Source organism: Suricata suricatta, chromosome 8 (assembly GCF_006229205.1).
Source record: "Suricata suricatta isolate VVHF042 chromosome 8, meerkat_22Aug2017_6uvM2_HiC, whole genome shotgun sequence".
Taxonomy (NCBI): Eukaryota; Metazoa; Chordata; class Mammalia; order Carnivora; family Herpestidae; genus Suricata; species Suricata suricatta.
Window position 1 is genome coordinate 56938019 of NC_043707.1, and position 18631 is coordinate 56956649.

The 18631-nt window shown below is 32.7% G+C and overlaps 1 protein-coding gene across 4 annotated transcripts in view; it reads left to right on the forward strand.

Annotated features, from left to right (window-relative positions):
- Positions 1 to 18631, forward strand: part of COL11A1 (collagen type XI alpha 1 chain) — a 209939-nt gene that overhangs the window by 53058 nt on the left and 138250 nt on the right. Inside the window, exons 5-8 of one of the 4 annotated variants that reach the window (XM_029949164.1) lie at positions 8224 to 8352; positions 13967 to 14083; positions 14688 to 14780; positions 17033 to 17287. In XM_029949164.1, the coding sequence (XP_029805024.1) occupies positions 8224 to 8352; positions 13967 to 14083; positions 14688 to 14780; positions 17033 to 17287 (594 nt within the window). Of the gene's footprint in view, positions 1 to 8223; positions 8353 to 13966; positions 14084 to 14345; positions 14499 to 14687; positions 14781 to 17032; positions 17288 to 18631 lie in introns of all 4 variants that reach the window. The other 3 variants (XM_029949163.1, XM_029949165.1, XM_029949166.1) reach the window with 3 other exon arrangements.

An 18631-nucleotide genomic window follows, 5' to 3' on the forward strand; every position in this document is an offset into this window, starting at 1 on the left:
AGCATCTAGTACAATAATGATTTCAGGAGTAGATTCCAGTGATTCATCCCCTTCATATAACACCCAGTGCTCATCCCAAATGTCCTCCTTAATGCCCCTCGCCCATTTAGCCTATCCCCTTCCCACAATCCCTCCAGCAACCCTATATTTTCTATAGGGTTTGTTCTCTATATTTAAATTACTCATATGTGAAATTTAAGACCCAAAACAGATGAACATAAGGGTAAGGGAAGCAAAAATAATATAAAAACAGGGATGGGAACAGAACATAGAGACTCTTAAATATAGAGAACAAACTGAAGAATTGTTTAATTTTTTTATTATTGAAATATAGTTGCCACGTAATAGTATACTAGTTTCAGGTATACAACACAGTGATTCCATATTTATATACATTATGAAATGATTACTACAATAAACCTAGTTACCATCTGCCACTGTACATAGTTTTTTGCAATATTATGTACTATGTTCTCTATGCTGTACATTACATCTCCATGTCTTATTTATTTTAAGTGGAAGATTGTGCCTCTTGATCCCCTTCTCTTTTATCGTCAGTCACCTTTCAACCTGCACCCATGGGCAACTATCAGCTTGTTCTCTATATCTGTGAATCTGCTTTTTGTTTTGTGTTCATTTGGTTTGCTTTTTATATTCCACATGTAAGTGAATCATATGGTATTGTGTTTCTCCTCCTGCCTTGTTTCACGTAGTCCAATACCCTGTAGGTCTCTCTAAGTTGTTGCAAATGGCAAGAATTCATTCTTTTTTTTGTGGCTGAGCAGTGATATTCCATTACACACACTCACTCACATACACACAAATATGTCATATCTTCTTTATATGTATTAGTGTGTCTGTTTTCTTTGGCTAAATACCCAAAAATGATATTATAAGATCATATGATAGTTCTAGTTTTAATTTTTTAAGGAACTCCATAATGGTTTCCATGGTGGCTACACCAGTTTGCATTCCCACCAACAGTGTATGAGGTTCTCTTTTCTCCATATCTTCACTAATACTTGCTATTTCTTACCTTTTTTTTTTTAAATACTTTTTAGCCATTCTGACTGTTAGGAGGTAATATTTCACTGTGGATTTGATTTGCATGTCTCTGATGATTAGTGATGATGAACATCTTTTCATGTATCTGTTGGCCATCTGTAATTTTTTTTGGAAAAATGTCTATTCGAGTGCTCTGCCCATTTGTGATATTGATTTATATGAGTTCTCTATATATTTTGGATGTTAATCCCTATCAGATGCACCATTTGCAACTGATCAAATGTTTCCGTCACTATGCAAAAGCTATATATTTTTGATGTTTCATTTATATTTTCCTTTTGTTCTCCTTTCCTAATGAGACAGATGCCCCCAAAATATCGCTAAGACCAATGTCAGAGAGTTAATTGCCTATGTTTTCTTCCAGTTTTATACTTTTAGATCTTACACTGAAGTCTTTAATCCATTTTGAGTCCATATTTGTTATGGTGTAAGTATGTAGTCCAGTTTGAATCTTTTGTATGTAGCTGCTGAGTTTTTCCAGCACCATTTATTGAAGAGATTGTCTTTTCCTCACTGTATAATCTTGCCTTCTCTGTTGTAGAATAATTAATTATGTGATAAATTAACTATAAAAGCATTGATTTCTTTTGGGGCTCTCTGTTGTGTTGATCTGTTCCATTTGGGTTCTTTCGTGATTCCATACAAATTTTAAATTTATTTTTTCTAGTTCTTTAGAAAACACCATTAGTATTCTGATAGGAATTGCGTTAAATCTGTGGATTACTTTCTAACTTTTTTACTTGTATAATTAAAATGAATTTTGAAATAATCATATCAATGGCTATTTAAACTTAGTATGAACTCTAGCATAGCTTAATTTGATGATTTTTTAAACCTCTGGTAAGTTTACTTAAAAACATGTTCCCTTCAAATTCTTTATTTATACTTAGAGTATACTTTTTTTTTCATTTCTCACTTTATATTATCTCCAGTAGACTGAAGGATATTTACATATGGTGATAGTGTTAGGTATGTGATAATCTATGATTGCCCTGAATTCTAGCTATTTGCCAAATTAAATTAGTCAATATTTCTGCAGCATCTATTTAATACCAGTTCCTGGATATAGCCAGTTATTACTCTAATTATAAGTAAACAAAACTACTTTGCTAAAAGCATTCTTTATTCTATTATAAAGACAACACTTACAAGGAATACATAAAAAACAAACAAACTAGTATTAACTCAGTCTGTATTAGTTTGCTAGGGGTGCCATAACAAAATACCAGAGACTGCCTAAAGCAACATAAATTTATTTTTTTTCACAGTTTTGGATGCTAAAAGTCTGAAATCAAAATGTCAGCAGGGTTGATTTCTTCTGAAGCCTCTCTCCTTGGGTGGCCGGTGACCCTCCCCTCCCTGTGTCTTCATGTAGTCTTTTTTTTTATTGTGTCTGTGACCTAAATCTCCTTATAAAGAGACCAGTCACAATAAGTTAGGAACCACTATAATGACTTCATTTTACCTTAATGATCTCTTTATAGGTTCTGTCTCCAAATATGGTCACATTGTAAAGTTAAGACTTAAAAAAATATATTAAAATCTGGTTGTTTGGGGGACACAGTTGAGCCCATATCCCTAATCCAGACCAGTTAATCTTATCCTTGATTAGCAATGAAAAAATGGGTATGAATTGCTACAGTAATTCTCCCTGATTCTTACTGATTCCATTAGCTTTGTTTGGCCTCAGTGATATGACCTTAAAATCTGTAGGTAGAAGGACACAATTCAAAAGTAAATGAAGGCAATTTTCTTAGAAGTAAAACTAAACTTATTCTGGAAACAATAATTATCATTCCATTTTGTAGACATTAGAGTTTCATCCACAAATATTTTCCTTTGTTATGTTTTTTAACTGAGTAAGTGCTTTTGCCTTCCTGCTTTTGCTGACTCCAGAAATTAAAGAATTGACTTCCATTTCTCTTTAATGCACCTTCCTCAACCTCTCCTGTCCTTCTCAACCCGCCCGATCATCAGCACCCTATCTCCAAATCAGTCAACCCTGTGTCTCCTTTATATATAAAGGAGATATATCATTCCTCCTTCTGCTTAGTTTAGTTTCTCAACACTTAACTATGTGGACTCCCAAAAGACCCCCATGCTTCCAAACTGGCTGCTTCCAAATCATTTTTTCCTGTGTTGTCAATAATTTTATTAAAATATAGCATTGATCAATATGCTCCATTGTTCAAAACAACGACACTCCATAACTTCTAGAATTCAGTACACACATAAGACTTTTCTTAAATTGTTCCTCCCATTTATCTCTTTCCACTCTCAATGTAGGACCTTTCTTCCAACTATGTGACACTGAGGGTACTTCTCTGGCTTCATCATAGTTTTATATCTCCAAAGTATTGGTTAAGATGTTTTTTTCTATTTAATGCTATTTCCCTTTGCATTTTCTTCATCAAATTAACTCCTACTTGCTTATAACTTATCATCAAGATTTTTTTCCAAGAAGCATTTCATAAAACTTGTATTCCCATTGAAATACCTGAATATTGCAAGTTAATGGAGACAAGAATGTGCTATGGGAAATTTGGAGGCTAGGTGATTTTATACAACACAGTGGTAGTCATGTGATTTACCTCAGCATTAGGGGAGATGAAAAGTTTAATTTTAGAAAGTTATGAAATTCAGTGAGGTACATCATCAATAGATACTTGGAGTCTATTTTTCCTGATATTACAAAAGTAAATTATTCTCTTAGAATAGAAGTAACATCCAAGTTTTGAAAGTCCGAGTCTTCCAAAATTATGAGTTGAATTAAAAGCTTCATGCCTTTGTACAGATACTAGTTACTAGACTGACACTCAAGAGAGACTATTTGTAGATAAACTATTTAAAAAAATGAACTCTTGGGACACCTGGATGGCTTAGTCAATTCAGTGTCCAACTTAGGGTCAGGTCAGATCTCACGGTTTCTGAAATCTTGTGCCACGTTGGGGTCATTGCTGTCAGCAATATCAGTGCAGAGCCTGTTTCAGATCCTCTGTCCCCCTCTCTCTCCTCCTTCTCTGCTTGCACTCTCTACCCAAATAAATAAATATTTTTTAATGAACTCTAGGGGCACTTGGGTGGCTCAGTCAGTTAAGCATCTGGCTTCCACTCAGGTCATGATCTCACAGTTTGTGGGTTCAAGCCCTGCGTCGGGCTCTGTGCTGACAGCTCAGAGTCTGAAGCTTACTTTGGGTTCTGTGTCTCCCTCTCTCTCTGACCCTCCCCTGCTCATGCTGTCTCTCTCTGTCTCTCAAAAATAAATTTAAAAAAATTAAAAAATAAAATAAAATAAAAACGAACCCTATTTGAACAGTTACATTTGAACATTGATCCAGCCTCTGCATTTGCTGTTTAGGTTATATCTGAAGTTCCTCTGCCATTCTTGTGATTTTATTATGTCCCATTCACAGGTCACATTGAATAGTACATGATAGCTGATCAGAGCCAGATTTCCATTGCTCATACTCAGGAATCAGCTGTTGTGCTATACAATTTAGTGGATACTTATGCTGGGAACTGACTTCAACCAAGCACTGATGGCTTCATATAGGATGACAAGCTGAATTTCAAAAATCAGACACTTAACATTGACACATTGACATTTGACCTTAAAACATTAGACCAATTTCATATACCACATTTTTTCAATAAATCTGATCTCTTGTAAATCAGAAAAAAGTTAAATGTGTATTAACTTGTGTACTTCATAGAGAAAATGTAATCATATTGATTGCATAGAAAATAGAAATTGCTAAGCTTTATAGAAAGACATACACACAATGCACACATACACATCATAAACAAAAATGAAAAAAAACAGAAATTATTAGAATATGTGCATTATATTTTAGTTTTGAAAAGAAAACATACTATTCCTTTTTCATTGGTTTTGATAAAAAAATTGGCAGGATCCTTTTGCAAGGGATGTGACATTTAGAGGGACCTCATCTTTATAGATAGGTGCCATTTGGTTTTCTTAAATTTGCTTTGCTTTCCACCTTAGTCTCAACCTGTCTATATGCAAATACTACCGTAGAGACTTAGTTGACACAGCTGTAGATAGTAAGGTAATTGCATCAACTCTAATTATGGCTTTGTAGATCATTAGAGGAGGAGGATGTCTTTTTCATACTTTGTATGCTACAGACACCAGTATTGGTAACTTCACCCTTTTCCAGCTGTGGAAAATTTTATGAGTATTGAATATAAATATTTACAGTTTATGCAACCTGTCAGGGTTCTTTTGTTTATCTACAGACTGTCTCACAACATGTCCTATGATTAACATAAAACACTGTAAAATGCCTTCTGGGAAAAATTATACTGGAGTGTTAAACTGAATTTTTCAGTTTCTTTCCAGTAGTATATTTTATGGCTAAATATTAAACACCTGCAATAAGAATTTATAGTGGAAGGATTGGCAGGGTTCCAATTAATGAAGTCAAGCAGGAACTTAGAAAACCAGTATTCTTCTCAAAATTTACTATTTAAAAATGCCATTTGCTTATAAGACAGGCGTTTTTTTCCTGTTTCAGCAACAGCTTCACTTGGTTCATTGTATTTCCAATAATTAAGTATGGAATTCTAGAGTTCTGCGGAGGACCTTAGATGTGATCTCTACATGTATTCATTTTACAAATGATGAATGAGATTAAGTGACTTGTATAATTCCATACAGTTAATGGCAAAGTTTGGAGACAAGTTAAAACCCTCAATGATGCCCGTACTCAAGATGTACTCATGATACCTCATTATTATTTTTTTAACAGCAAATAAAAAATTGTATATTAAAAATTCTATTTGTTATTTATTATTATCCATTTATAGAATTATAGGATGATTTATATATAATTCAGTGGTGGCTACTCTGTGTTCTATATTCATCAGGTAATGTTTGAAAATTGCTACCAATAAATTTTAAGAACCTACATTAATTTGCCATGAGCATGTTTAAAAATCAGAAAACATTAAAGAAATATTAGAGCCTTTCAAATCTATTTACAAAAAAGAATATTGAAAAAAATCTCAGAAACAATCTAAATTTGATTAATTAATGATATTGCCTCGTGACATATGCAAATATATAATTTTGAGGTTGGAAACACTAATAATACTATAAACCTTATCATTTTCAGCTGTATATTTGCTGATTCTGCTTTATTTTATGTTTTACTGGGAAATAAAGTAGATGTTTTCTTATTTGGGTGTTACCTGACATATGAACATGCTATATGGAGTTTAAAAGCCCTATTTGAATGAATGATTGAATGAAATAATTAAACAACTTTTGTATAAAATTTCTATGAATTCCTTCTTAGTATTCATTGTTAGAGACTCTTTAAATTTAATGTCAGTATTTCTAGACATTAAATAACTCTAAAAACTCCTGTTAACAAAATGTAGAAAAGCTGGAATGACTTTGAAATTATCAAAATGGAATCAGGAGTTTTTCTGTGAATTATTCTTATGTACTCAAACTCACAAGGCTTTGAATCACCAAGTCAAATAGACATTAACTCAGACATTCTTCTGGGCCTGATATAATTGTCAATTAATAAGACCATGACCCATAATTTATATAAAACTAGTTTCATGTTGAGTTAGACCCTGTGTAAATATTCAGATTGCCTCAGGAGCAGCATATTACAATTTTTCTCTTGTTTACACAATTTCCAGAGCCAGTTTTGGCAACCTCCTGAGATTAAACTCTTTAGATAACCCTATCACAAATTATTTATGTTTTTTATTTAAATTATATAGAATTCAAATAAGTGAGTTTTAATGTGTGCTTGGATACTCCATTTTTTCTTAATAAAAACATACCAAATTTATGCTTTTTTATTTACAATATGAATTTTTCTGATCTTTGTATTTGTTATTTGGAATTTGTAGGTAGGAATTCTTTTTAATACTGACTTTTTTTTTATCAGAACTCAACAGTAGGATCTATGTTTTCATTTAAAAATTTTTATATATCAGCCCCTGGTTGACTTCATTGGTTAAGCATTTAGTTCTTGATTTCAACTCAGGTCATGATCTCACGGTTTCATAGGTGTGAGCCCTGGATCCGGCTCTGCACTGACCGTGAGGACCCTATTTGGTATTCTCTTTTCCTCTTCCTCTGTCTGTCCCTCTTCCTGCTCATTCTCTGTCTCTCTCACAATAAATAAATAAAAATTATCATATAAGTTTGCCCAACAATAATAATTCAGTTTCCTTTGATTGAACTCTTTAGTTAATATTGAAAATATTTTACCCTCTGGGCACCTGGGTGGCTCAGTTGGTTAAGCATCTAACTTCAGCTCAGGTCATGATGTCTTGGTCTGTGAGTTTGAGCCCAGTGTCCGACTCTGCTGTCATGACAGCTCAAGAGCCTAGAGCCTGCTTTAGATTTTGTGTCTCCCTCTCTTTCTGCCCCTCCCCCGATCTCTCTCTCTCTCTCTCTCTCTCTCTCTCTCAAAAAATAAATACAAATTAAAAATTTTTTCAAAATATATATCACCCTCTATATATTTACAGTTGTTAAATTTTATTTACTTTTCTATCAGCTTAATACATTTCATTTTCTGATTTTATAAAGACTATACTGTGAATGTAGTAAAATCATTTTACCAAATGGATGCATATAGTATAGATTCTATGAATCAAAAAATAATAGAATAAAACCTTAATATTAACAGCTAATTTGTAAAACAGGTGTGAATTTTTCTCTTAAACCTTGAGATTAGTTTTTATTAAAGTTTTTATTTTAATCCCAGTATTGTTAACATGCAGTGTAATATAAGTTTCAGACATACAATATTCAACATACATACAACACCTGTTGCTCATCTTAATTCCCATTACCTATTTAGTCCATGTTCCCACCTATCTCCCCTTTGGTAACCTTCAGTTTGTTCTCTAGAGTTCAGTCTGTTTCTTGGTTTGCCTCTTTCTTTCTCTCTCACTCACTGTCTTTTTTAATTTATTCATGTGTTTTGTTCTATAAGACTATTTCTAACATTGACATGTAAGTGATAGTTCTTCGGTATTTAAAAATAAACAGCACATACAAAAAAAAGATAAAAATAAACAACACATTGTTTTGGATAAACCTTGCTCTAAATATATGTGTATCCATATATACGGATTACATTCATGTTTGTTTCTTGACAGGGGGACATCCAGCAGCTGTTGATCATAGGTGACCCCAAAGCAGCATATGACTACTGTGAACATTACAGTCCAGACTGTGATTCTTCAGTGCCCAAGGCCGCTCAGGCTCAGGAACCTCAGATTGATGAGGTGAGGTCCATGAGATCAGGGCACATTTTCTCGTTTCAGTGGTACATAGTCTTCCAGGTTTGAGGCTTATCTCTATTATCCAGTTTTAATTAAACTATACTTTCTATTTAATAGTGTTTTAATATTTCTATGAATTTTGGTGTTCTTTTTCTCTTAAGTACTCTGTTTCTTAAACTTCTTAAAAATAGAGATTCCTATCCTAGAGCTGATCAAAAATAAAAGTAGAGATTCCTTACTTGTATACTATGTATATGAGGATATTTCATTTTGGGGGAGGTGAGAAAAAGATAGTTTTCTGAAAGCTATAGTTCTGCCCTTGGCATTTAACTAATTAACACACAGCCTCAAGATAAGGGTGACAATTCTTCTGGTGTACTTGCCTTTGGCAGTTCACACAGGTGAGAAAGTGACATTAGAGCTCTCTTAAAGTTTCAGGCTGTGTTGAATATTTAAAAAGATTTTATTTTCTGTTTCTTATAAGGCTAGGCTACATTGAAATGTTTTTTCTTTTCTTCTACCAAGTTTGATATAAAGAACAATGAAATGAAAAGAAATATGATCTAATTGTAGATAAAACTGTTCATATGCTTTGATTCATATTATGTCACTTTATTTGAAATTCAGGCGTGAAACCATTTTTACAGGCTATTTTTTGCAAGAATTTAATTTACTGTAATTAAATTTGACCCTATTCTCTTCCAGGCTGAAAAAAATAGTCATAGCAATTTTATCAAAATCAAATACAAAAAACAAAAATATAGGATAGCACACACTTATCCAGATTTTTTGGTAAAATCTTTTAATGTGGATCTTCTGGAAATGAAAAAAAAAAAAAAAAACAAGCCAACTGGAAGGCATTTACTCTTTACCTGGCAGGAAAACAACTTATTTAGATCCTTTTTTCTCACGGTGGGGAGTGTTACATTTTAGAAGTGGGGGGTGGAAGTTTGAAAACATCAAGGCTATCTTTATGTTTGAAAATAGCTCAAATGGCATTCTTCTTTCGAAGTATAATTGGTGCCACTTTTTGAGTTTTATTCTTTTAGAGTAAAGAATCCTTACTTTAAAAGAGGTTAGGATCTTTTAATTTATTGGTATTTTTGCATGTGAATTCAATTGGGATTTTACCATTTAAATGCTTGAAATATATTTTTCAACATCACTTTTCTTTTTAAAGTATGATAGTAAATTCTGTTGCAATGATTTTTTTCCCATGACTTAATATGAATGTTTTTCTTAAAACAGGATAAAGGCTTAAGAAGCTGACAGAAAAGCAAATATGAGAGAGAAAAGAGAAATTACTTGGGTAGTTGTTTGCTTGTTTCATGTTCTCCAGTGGTTCATTCTTTTTATTCCTTCATGATTTATTTAAATAGTAAATACCACTAGGTTTAGTGCTTTTATATCTTAGAGATTATATGATAAATCAGTATTGAGATTTATAACATTTATACATGTTATACATGTTTGAGATTGATGAAGTTTATTCTGCTCCTGTTTTAAGAAGGATAAGTTTTGTTCTTTTAGCAACAGATATGGCTCTGATTTTTGGAAGAATGAAGGTATGCTTTCTTAATATATCACCTTGAGTTGTTTGTTACTATATTTTAATGCTATCATACCAGTTAAACTGAGTTATTTTACAGCAAAATAATTTGTATCCATTTTTACCTTAAGTTCATTTAAAAGTGAATTTGCTCTTTGCTACTTTGAGTTGTTGATAATGTGTGTTTAACATTCATTAAGAAGTTCAACTTGTTCTTACCAGTAAAGTTTGAGTGGAAAAACAATGTATTGCTATAACAAAAAACTGCAGGAAATCTGGTTAGGTAATGCAAAAATAGATAGCATTTCTTACCACTCTCTATACTGAATGCTTTAGAGTGGAAAAATATTTTGAAGAATCAGGTCTCACATGTTTTCCAATTCTAACTTCCATTGATACTTCAGTAGTAAGATAGCCATCCTATGTAATACACTTATGAAATAAACTAGCTAACCAAATTAGTGACCAGTTCTTATAATGATAATTTTGAACTATAGCCATTAGTATGTCATTGTATTTCAAGTATGCATTTTAATAATTGATCTATAGATGTTCTTCCTGAACATTGTATTGTACATATTGTATAGTAAGCAATACTATTTGCCAGTGAATAAAGAACCTAAAGTGCAATATAGAGCATCAACCATTCGTGTTGTACTTTATATTGCTTAATTTCCCATTAACAAATGTGTAACACTGCACATTCATTATTCTATTTGGATCAATAGGTACGTCAGTTTTTAATAAATTAACTTGTGTGCTTTTTCCAACTGGTAATTGTGTTTAGCTCATACCTTCCATATAACATCTTCTAAATCATTCTAGGAATTCAACTTTGTATGTGTTTGGCACATCATCATCATAGGCTGAAGTGCATAATGTAGATGGATTTTAATATAGTCAAAATATCATCAAATTTTAATTTTATTTGAACCTACACAATACCATTTACATAGAAGAATAACTAATATTAAAATTACGATGTTTGGGGATTTTCTCAAGTGAGACTATCCTGTTATCTTTATAAGAAATTAAATGTGAAATCTAGATATGGTTATTTCTTAATGTGTTATGCAAACTATAGTGTCTTATACATAGTAGCCAATTGCCATTCTTTTTTTTTCTAGGGAAGAACAAGGAAAATAAAGCAAAGAAAAAAAGAGTATTTTATAGAGAAATTTAAAAAACCAACTGACTTCCGCATATATATTACCCTAAAAGTTTTTGCACTTAATATTTATCACATGTTCTAGTTCTCATAGATGTACAGATATTTACCGATACCACTATTTTTCTAACAAGTTAAATAAGAGCAGATTATGACATTTCTAGAAGACCCTTCCTTCTACCTACAATTTATGCTAGGCTACTCACATATCCAAGCTGAAATCACTCCATCAATGCATATCTTTTTGCATATATTCACCTACTTTATTACAACTAGTTCTCTCTGTTTTCAAGATACTCCCAAACTCCATAGTAAGAAAAGAGGGCCATCTCTAGACATAGGTTATAAAGCTTCATGTTGCTAAACAAACTGCTAAGTATACTCAATACCATGACTAAGGGGAGGTTGTTTAGAAAAAGAAATAAGAACAGAAGAGGTGACTCTTTACACTGACTCCTGAAAGACTAAGAAAAAGATATGCTTTAGTGCCTAAGGAGGTGAGAATATTATTTTCTTCATTATTCCATAATCACAACCAGTTTGGTTGATCTTCATTTGGAAGGAGTTTAAAAGAGAAGAGGCTTATGGATGTTAGGAGATGTATCCTCCTACGAGAAAGAGAAAAACGACATGAAGCTAATGTATATCAATATATTTTTGAATACCATGCTTCATTTGAGATGCATTAAACCGTATACTTTAAAAGTCAGCCATTTATAAAGCCTTTGTTTATTGTCTTCTGTTTTTAAAATTAATTATAGATGCACATGATTTTGAAAAGTTTGCTTAATTTTAAAACTCTACAGCACAAAATAGACTATCAAACCTTTTTATTTTTTTTTTAGTATTTTACTTCCAGCTGGCAGCTAGTTGTTAAATTTATTATTTATTTCAACATGAGTGACTATTACTACAGGAAAATTATTCATTAAATATTTAGTCACCATTAATGTCTTTTTAATATGTATCTAAATCCAGTATTTAGTCATTTTAATTACCTAATGATGTTAATAATGTTTGCATTTACTTTCCTAGAAATAGTTGGCATTATATCTTGGCTGGAGAGGCATTAAGAAACAAATGTTTAGTGTTGTATATGGGCATTTTTCTATTTAATCAAATTCTATACAGTTAGAATAAAGCTTTGTTGAAATTCTTTAAATGTATATTTGTTGATGATGAAGCTGTTACTGAATAGATAAAATTATGAATCCATTTCAGCTCATGTAATCAAATTAGAACGTTGACAGTCCTAGAGAGCACTAAAGACATGTCTATGTTTATATTTCAATATGACTTTCAGCCGAGTCATCTAGAAAAGTTTACTCTAGTGAGGGTATTTCATGAAGGGCCAGATGTATGATATTGCCAGGAGATCAGTTTTGGACATGTCTCATTATATGTCTGTGAAATTTGCACTCATTTGCATTGCTATAGTTAATAGAGCTAATTAGAAGTCACACTGATCACAATTTTCTGAAAGACATATGGTCAACAGTTCCTTTTCTGGCAGATTAAAAAGTATTTTCTGGCAATTTTGAAATGCCAAGAAGTCCAGTTTGGATATAATTGGAATTTTATCAAGTATAATACTGGAGGAAACCCAAATAGTTGCCTTTAGCTTATATATATATTAGAAACACAGTTTGTTGAGTTTGCTGCTTAATATTTATGTATGTATTACCTTAGTGTATTTACAGTTATTTTGCTTAAAACCAATGATTAATGTATGTTTCACAATAACAATATTCTTGTTTATAAATTAAAGTTTTGATAGTTGGATTTGAAGGTGAACATACTATTTTCCTTATCATTTAGTATGTATGACTGTCTTGTAAATCCCCCTATTAAGAAACATAACTTTAACTAAATTACTTTAATACAGAGGAATCTAGTTTAAAACGCTCTTTTTCAATTTGACTTTAAGTAGGTTACAATGTCAAAGTGCTATGCTTTTTTGATAGAGGGGAAAAAGAAGCAGTGTTTTTAAAACATGAAATAGGGGCGTCTGGGTAGCTCAGTCGGTTGAGCATCTGGTTTCAGCTCAGGTCATGATCTCACAGTTTGTGAGTTTGAGCACCACGTTGGTCTCTGTGCTGACAGTTCAGAGCCTGGAGCCTGCTTCAGATTCTGTATCTCCCTCTCTCTGACCGTCCCCTGTTCGTACTTTCTCTCTCTGTCTCTCAAAAATAAATATAAAAACAGTAAAAAAAAATTTAAAAAGTGAAATAGTGTGTTAATTAGAAACAGATCTAACTTTGAATCTTTAATGTTTTACAAGTATTCTGAGCTTATTTTGTTCTTAAGTTTATGGGAAATTAGAGATTTCTAAACAAATTTTATATTTTATTTTTTCATTAGTTCTAGTGTTTGGTGTAGACTCATCTCATGTTCCTTGCATTTCCTTTTCCTCCTCTCCATCTCTGACTTACAATATAAAGACTATTCTCTTTGTTTAAAATGCTAAGCATGTAGTTTAATGAAAAAAAGTACCCACTGGAATTATACTAAAATTGTATAGAGGAGCCTTGTATAACAATTTTTACAAATAAAAATTAACAAGAATACTTAACAACTGTGACCAAGAACATAACTGCTGTGTTCAAAATAAGTCATTGACTAAAAAATTTGAATATTAATTAGTTAAGTTTGAATTAATATTCACAATTTTTAGTTTCCTCACAATCCTAACCACTGTTTTGCTCTTTAAAAATTGGCTTTATGCTCTTATATTATACTCTGTACACTGACAGTATAATACTTCTTGTAATACAAAATAACATTTACAAACTTCCCTCTTAACCTTTACCTTATGTAAAAGTTAAGATGAAAACCACTTTGTTATTAGTATTACCTGCAACTAACAAAATCGCTTGATATTTTTTTCCTTTGCGAGGTAGTATCCTCCTGAGGATATTCTGGAATATGACTATGAGTATGGGGAAGCAGAGTATAAAGAGGCTGAATTTGTAACAGAGAGACCCACTGTAGCTGAGGAGACAATAGCGCAAACTGAGGTAAAAACAAAGTAACACCTGTGTGTATGGTGTCCTGGTGTTTGTCTTTCGTGGTTTCTATGTCCGCTGTTCCTCAAACTCAGTGTAAGCCTTTCATCCGCCTGATTTCTGTGACCTGATAACTATGATTTTTATTTGACAGTAGCTGTCCCGAAGGAATGATGCTCATTTTGCTTTGCTTGTCTTTCCTTTCATCCATGCTCTGCATGTCCCTTTTCACTGTATTTATGTTTTCCATTCCATCTTTCACCACATTTTACAGAAAAAGAAATCCAATTTCAAAAGGAAGATGAAGACAGTGGCCACTAAATCAAAGGAAAAGTCCAAAAAGTTTACACCCCCTAAATCTGAAAAATTTGCGTCCAAGAAGAAGAAAAGTTATCAAGCAACAGCAAAAGCCAAACTAGGGGTAAAGGTAGCAAAGAAAAAGCAATCAAGATCTCTCCTAGATAAGCTGGAAGATCTCTGATGATGAGTCATTGTCCTAACCCAACTAGATAAATCCTCATTTGGCTAATACGAAAACCCAGTTAAATCATATTTTTCCTAAATTTGAGATTCCCTTACATTCTTAGAATTGTTTTTCTTTTGAATTTACCACTAGGCAAATATTGTTGATGATTTTCAAGAATACAACTATGGAACAGAGGAAAGTTACCAGACAGAAGCTCCTAGGCATGTATCTGGAACAAATGAGGTAAGCTCACTGACAGGGTTTAATCACAGACCAGATTTTTTAAGCGTGTAATTTTTCTAAACGTACTTCACTCTGGAAGAATATAACTTGAGAGAAGTTTCATCTTTTTATTCCTTTACTGAGGTAGGAGAAACCATAGCATTGGTTCACTGTTACTAAATTAGTCCATTCAGGTTTTGCATGACCCTTTGCTTCAGGTAGATGCAAACTGATTAAACTGGATTGGCTGCTATTATTTTCTTGACTATTCCTGGAATTGAGCAAGCTTCTCAACATGTTGTGATGAAAGGTATTCATAACATGATCTTTCTGTGTGGGGGAGACTCCTCTAATGAGAAAATTGTATCATGAAATGATACAATTAGAATTTATTTCATCTGACCAATAATCATGCATTTTTATTATGGCAAACTTCTTTTTTAATAGTATTCATTTATTTATTAAAGTGTATTTATTTATTTTAAGAGAGAAAGAGCACAAACAGGGAATGGGCAAAGAGAGAGGGAGAGAAAGAGAGAATCCCAGGCAGGTTCCACACTGTCAGCACAGAGCCAGACATGGGGCTTGAACTCACAAACTGTAAGATGGTGATCTGAGCTGAAATCCAGAGTTGGACACTTAACCAACTAAGCCACCCAAGAACCCCGAAGCAAACGTCTTGAGAAAATGTAGTCAATGGATTTTAATATCTACTTACATTTTCATACTTGTTAGGAGAATGATGTTAATTATGATTTTTAAAAATAATGTGTCTTAACCTTTTCATTCTTTTCTATCAAAATGTTTAAGCACATACAGGTATACATGTAATAATCTTCATATTATGCATATATTATTTCATATTATGATTCATAACATATTCATATTATTCACAATATCCATAATATATTCATATTATGCAAACATTCATAATATTTCATATTATGCATATATTCATATCATGAAAAAATGAGTGTACAATTCAGTTTAACTTTGAGAAACACCTGTCATACCAGGTATGAAGAATACCTGAGTCATTTAGCTATAAGAAGATTTATATAACATTTGTACCAGTGAGGCAACTAAACCCAGTAGTGTATGACATGCAACCACATACTTCAGAAAATAAAATTTTAGGGTAAGAACAGATTTTAAGTTTCATCTGATCCAAACTAATCATTTTCCAGAAATGTACATCTTGATTCAGTGGATATGTATCTAACCATATTCAACTAGCTTTTTAGTTCAGAACTATGAACATAGCAATATTTGGTTTTTGGATGACATGCATTCCCTATAGATACTATATCCTCCTTGGCTAAGAATACAAAAATATTATGGTTACTGGACATTTTATTTTGGTTAACAATTGCTAAATTAATCATTAGCTGTACTTTTATTCACATGATTTTTTGTACTTCTACTTATTTATTTAATACTATTCTGTCATCTAGATTGACTATGTCTTGGAAATCAAGTAACTTAGAAATAAAATATCTAAAATGGGCAAGATAAATTACTTAATTTGAACATCATCAAAATCATTATATGGCTAAAAACTGCATAATAAATGATTCATATTTGTGCTACTAATAAAGAATTACTTATGTGTAAAAGATAATTATTCTAGGTTTATTTTTATATCTCTGAGGGAGTTTTATGTATATAAAATTTCCTTGTAAGTGCATATTTATTCTCTACCCTTTATGAGATAATGCAGTGATATATCTCTTATTTGCCTTAAAGAGCTCTTTGGTGATATAATACTTCCTTATATACTACATAATCTAAAAATTGCAATGATAAGTCTCAATATTGATATTAATATTTTATTTTTGTGATTGAGATTCAAATTTACATGGTTTTACTGGTAGTAGTTATATTTTCTAATGATTATCTGTGAGATTTGAAAATTAAGCAAAGCTTTAACTATGCATATTTCATCATTCAAATTTTAAACCATAAAGTAAATATAAAATTGACTAACAAGTTTTTTTCAATGGAACAAGCAAATACACATGTTGAGTCCATGTGAATATTTGCAGCTTATTGGGAAAAGTACTTTGAAAGCAATATTTCCTTGTACATACCAATGTGCAAAAATATTTCTTTCAATGATACTGAAAGGCTCTCTTTTTCAGTCTTCAGACTTGCTTGAGTAGCATTTAAATTGCTTCTCGTCACGTTCCATCAAACTGTAATTGCAAATGCTTACCTTGCTTTACTAACAGTAAACTTCATGTTCTTCAACTCCTTGCAACTTAAATTAATAGCCAAATCCAGTTGAAGAAGTATTTACTGAAGAATATCTAACTGGAGAGGATTATGATTCCCAGAGGAAAAATTCCGAGGATACACTATATGAAAACAAAGGAATAGACGGCAGGGACTCTGACCTTCTGGTAGATGGAGATTTAGGCGAATATGATTTCTATGAATATAAAGAATATGAAGAAAAACCAACAAGCCCCACTAATGAGGAGTTTGGTCCAGGTGTTCCAGCAGAAACAGATATCACAGAAACAAGCGTAAGTCAGTATCACGCTCTGTGTCATTGTATGTCTTATTTTTGGAGTATTTTCACATTTGTCTTGATATCTTTTCAGGTTTAAAATACAATTGTATTTTATGTAAATTATGGGTTGTTATCATTACCAGGACACCTTGATAGATTCTTCCTCATGGGAATCTATAGCACTTGTATCTCTGCCTCCACTACCAGAGTCACCATTTGAAACTATAATCTTGAATAGAATGGTATCTGAATGGTCCTGTCATTGATGAGATTAAAATAGTCATTATTATTTGGGGTCGTAAGTCTAATTTCTGAATTTTAGACTATTTTATTTGTTAATTTTTTTCTTTTATAGTTTACTGTCAGGTTGGTTTCCATATAACACCCAGTGTACATCCCAACAAGTGCCCTCCTCCATGCCCATCACCCCCTTTCCCCTTTCCCCACCCTCATCAGCCCTCAGTTTGTTCTCAGTAGTCAAGAGTCTCCCATGGTTTGCCTCCCTCCCTCTCCCTATTTTTTATTCTTCCCTCCCCCATAGTCCTCTGTTAAGTTTCCCCTGTCCCACTTATAAGTGAAAACATATGGTGTTTGTCCTCTGTCTGACTTATTTCACTTAGCATAACATCCTTGAGTTCTATTCACATTGCTACAAACGGCTAGATTCCATTCTTTTTCATTGCCATGTAGTATTCCATTGTATAGATAAGCCATATCTTCTAGATCCATTCATTAGTTGGTGGACATTTAGGCTCTTTCCATGATTTGTCTATTGTTGAAAGTGCTGCTATGAACATTGGGGTGCATGTGCTCCTATGCATCAGCACTTCTGTATCCCTTGGGTAAATCCCTAGCAGTGCTATTGCTGGGACATAGGGGAGTTCTATTTATAGTTTTTTGAGGAAACTCCACACTGTTTTCCAGAGCAACTGCACCAATTTACATTTCCACAAACAGTGTAGGAGGATGCCTGTTTCTGTACACTCTTGCCAGCATCTATAATCTCCTGATTTGCTCATTTTAGTCACTCTGACTGGCCTGAGGTGGTATCTCAGTGTGGTTTTGATTTGTATCTCCCTGATGATGAGTGATGCTGAGCATTGTTTCATGTGTCTGTTGGCCATCTGGATGTCCCCTTTGAGAAATGTCTGTTTATGTCCTCTGACCATTTCTTCACTGGATTATTTGGGGGTTTTTTTGGTGCGGAGTTTCATGAGTTTCTTATATATTTTGAATCCTAGCCCTTTATCCGATATGGCATTTGCAACTATCTTTTCCCATTCCGTCGGTTGCCTCTTAGTTTAGTTGATTTTTCCTTTGTTGTACAGAAGCTTGATGAGGTCCCAATAGTTCATTT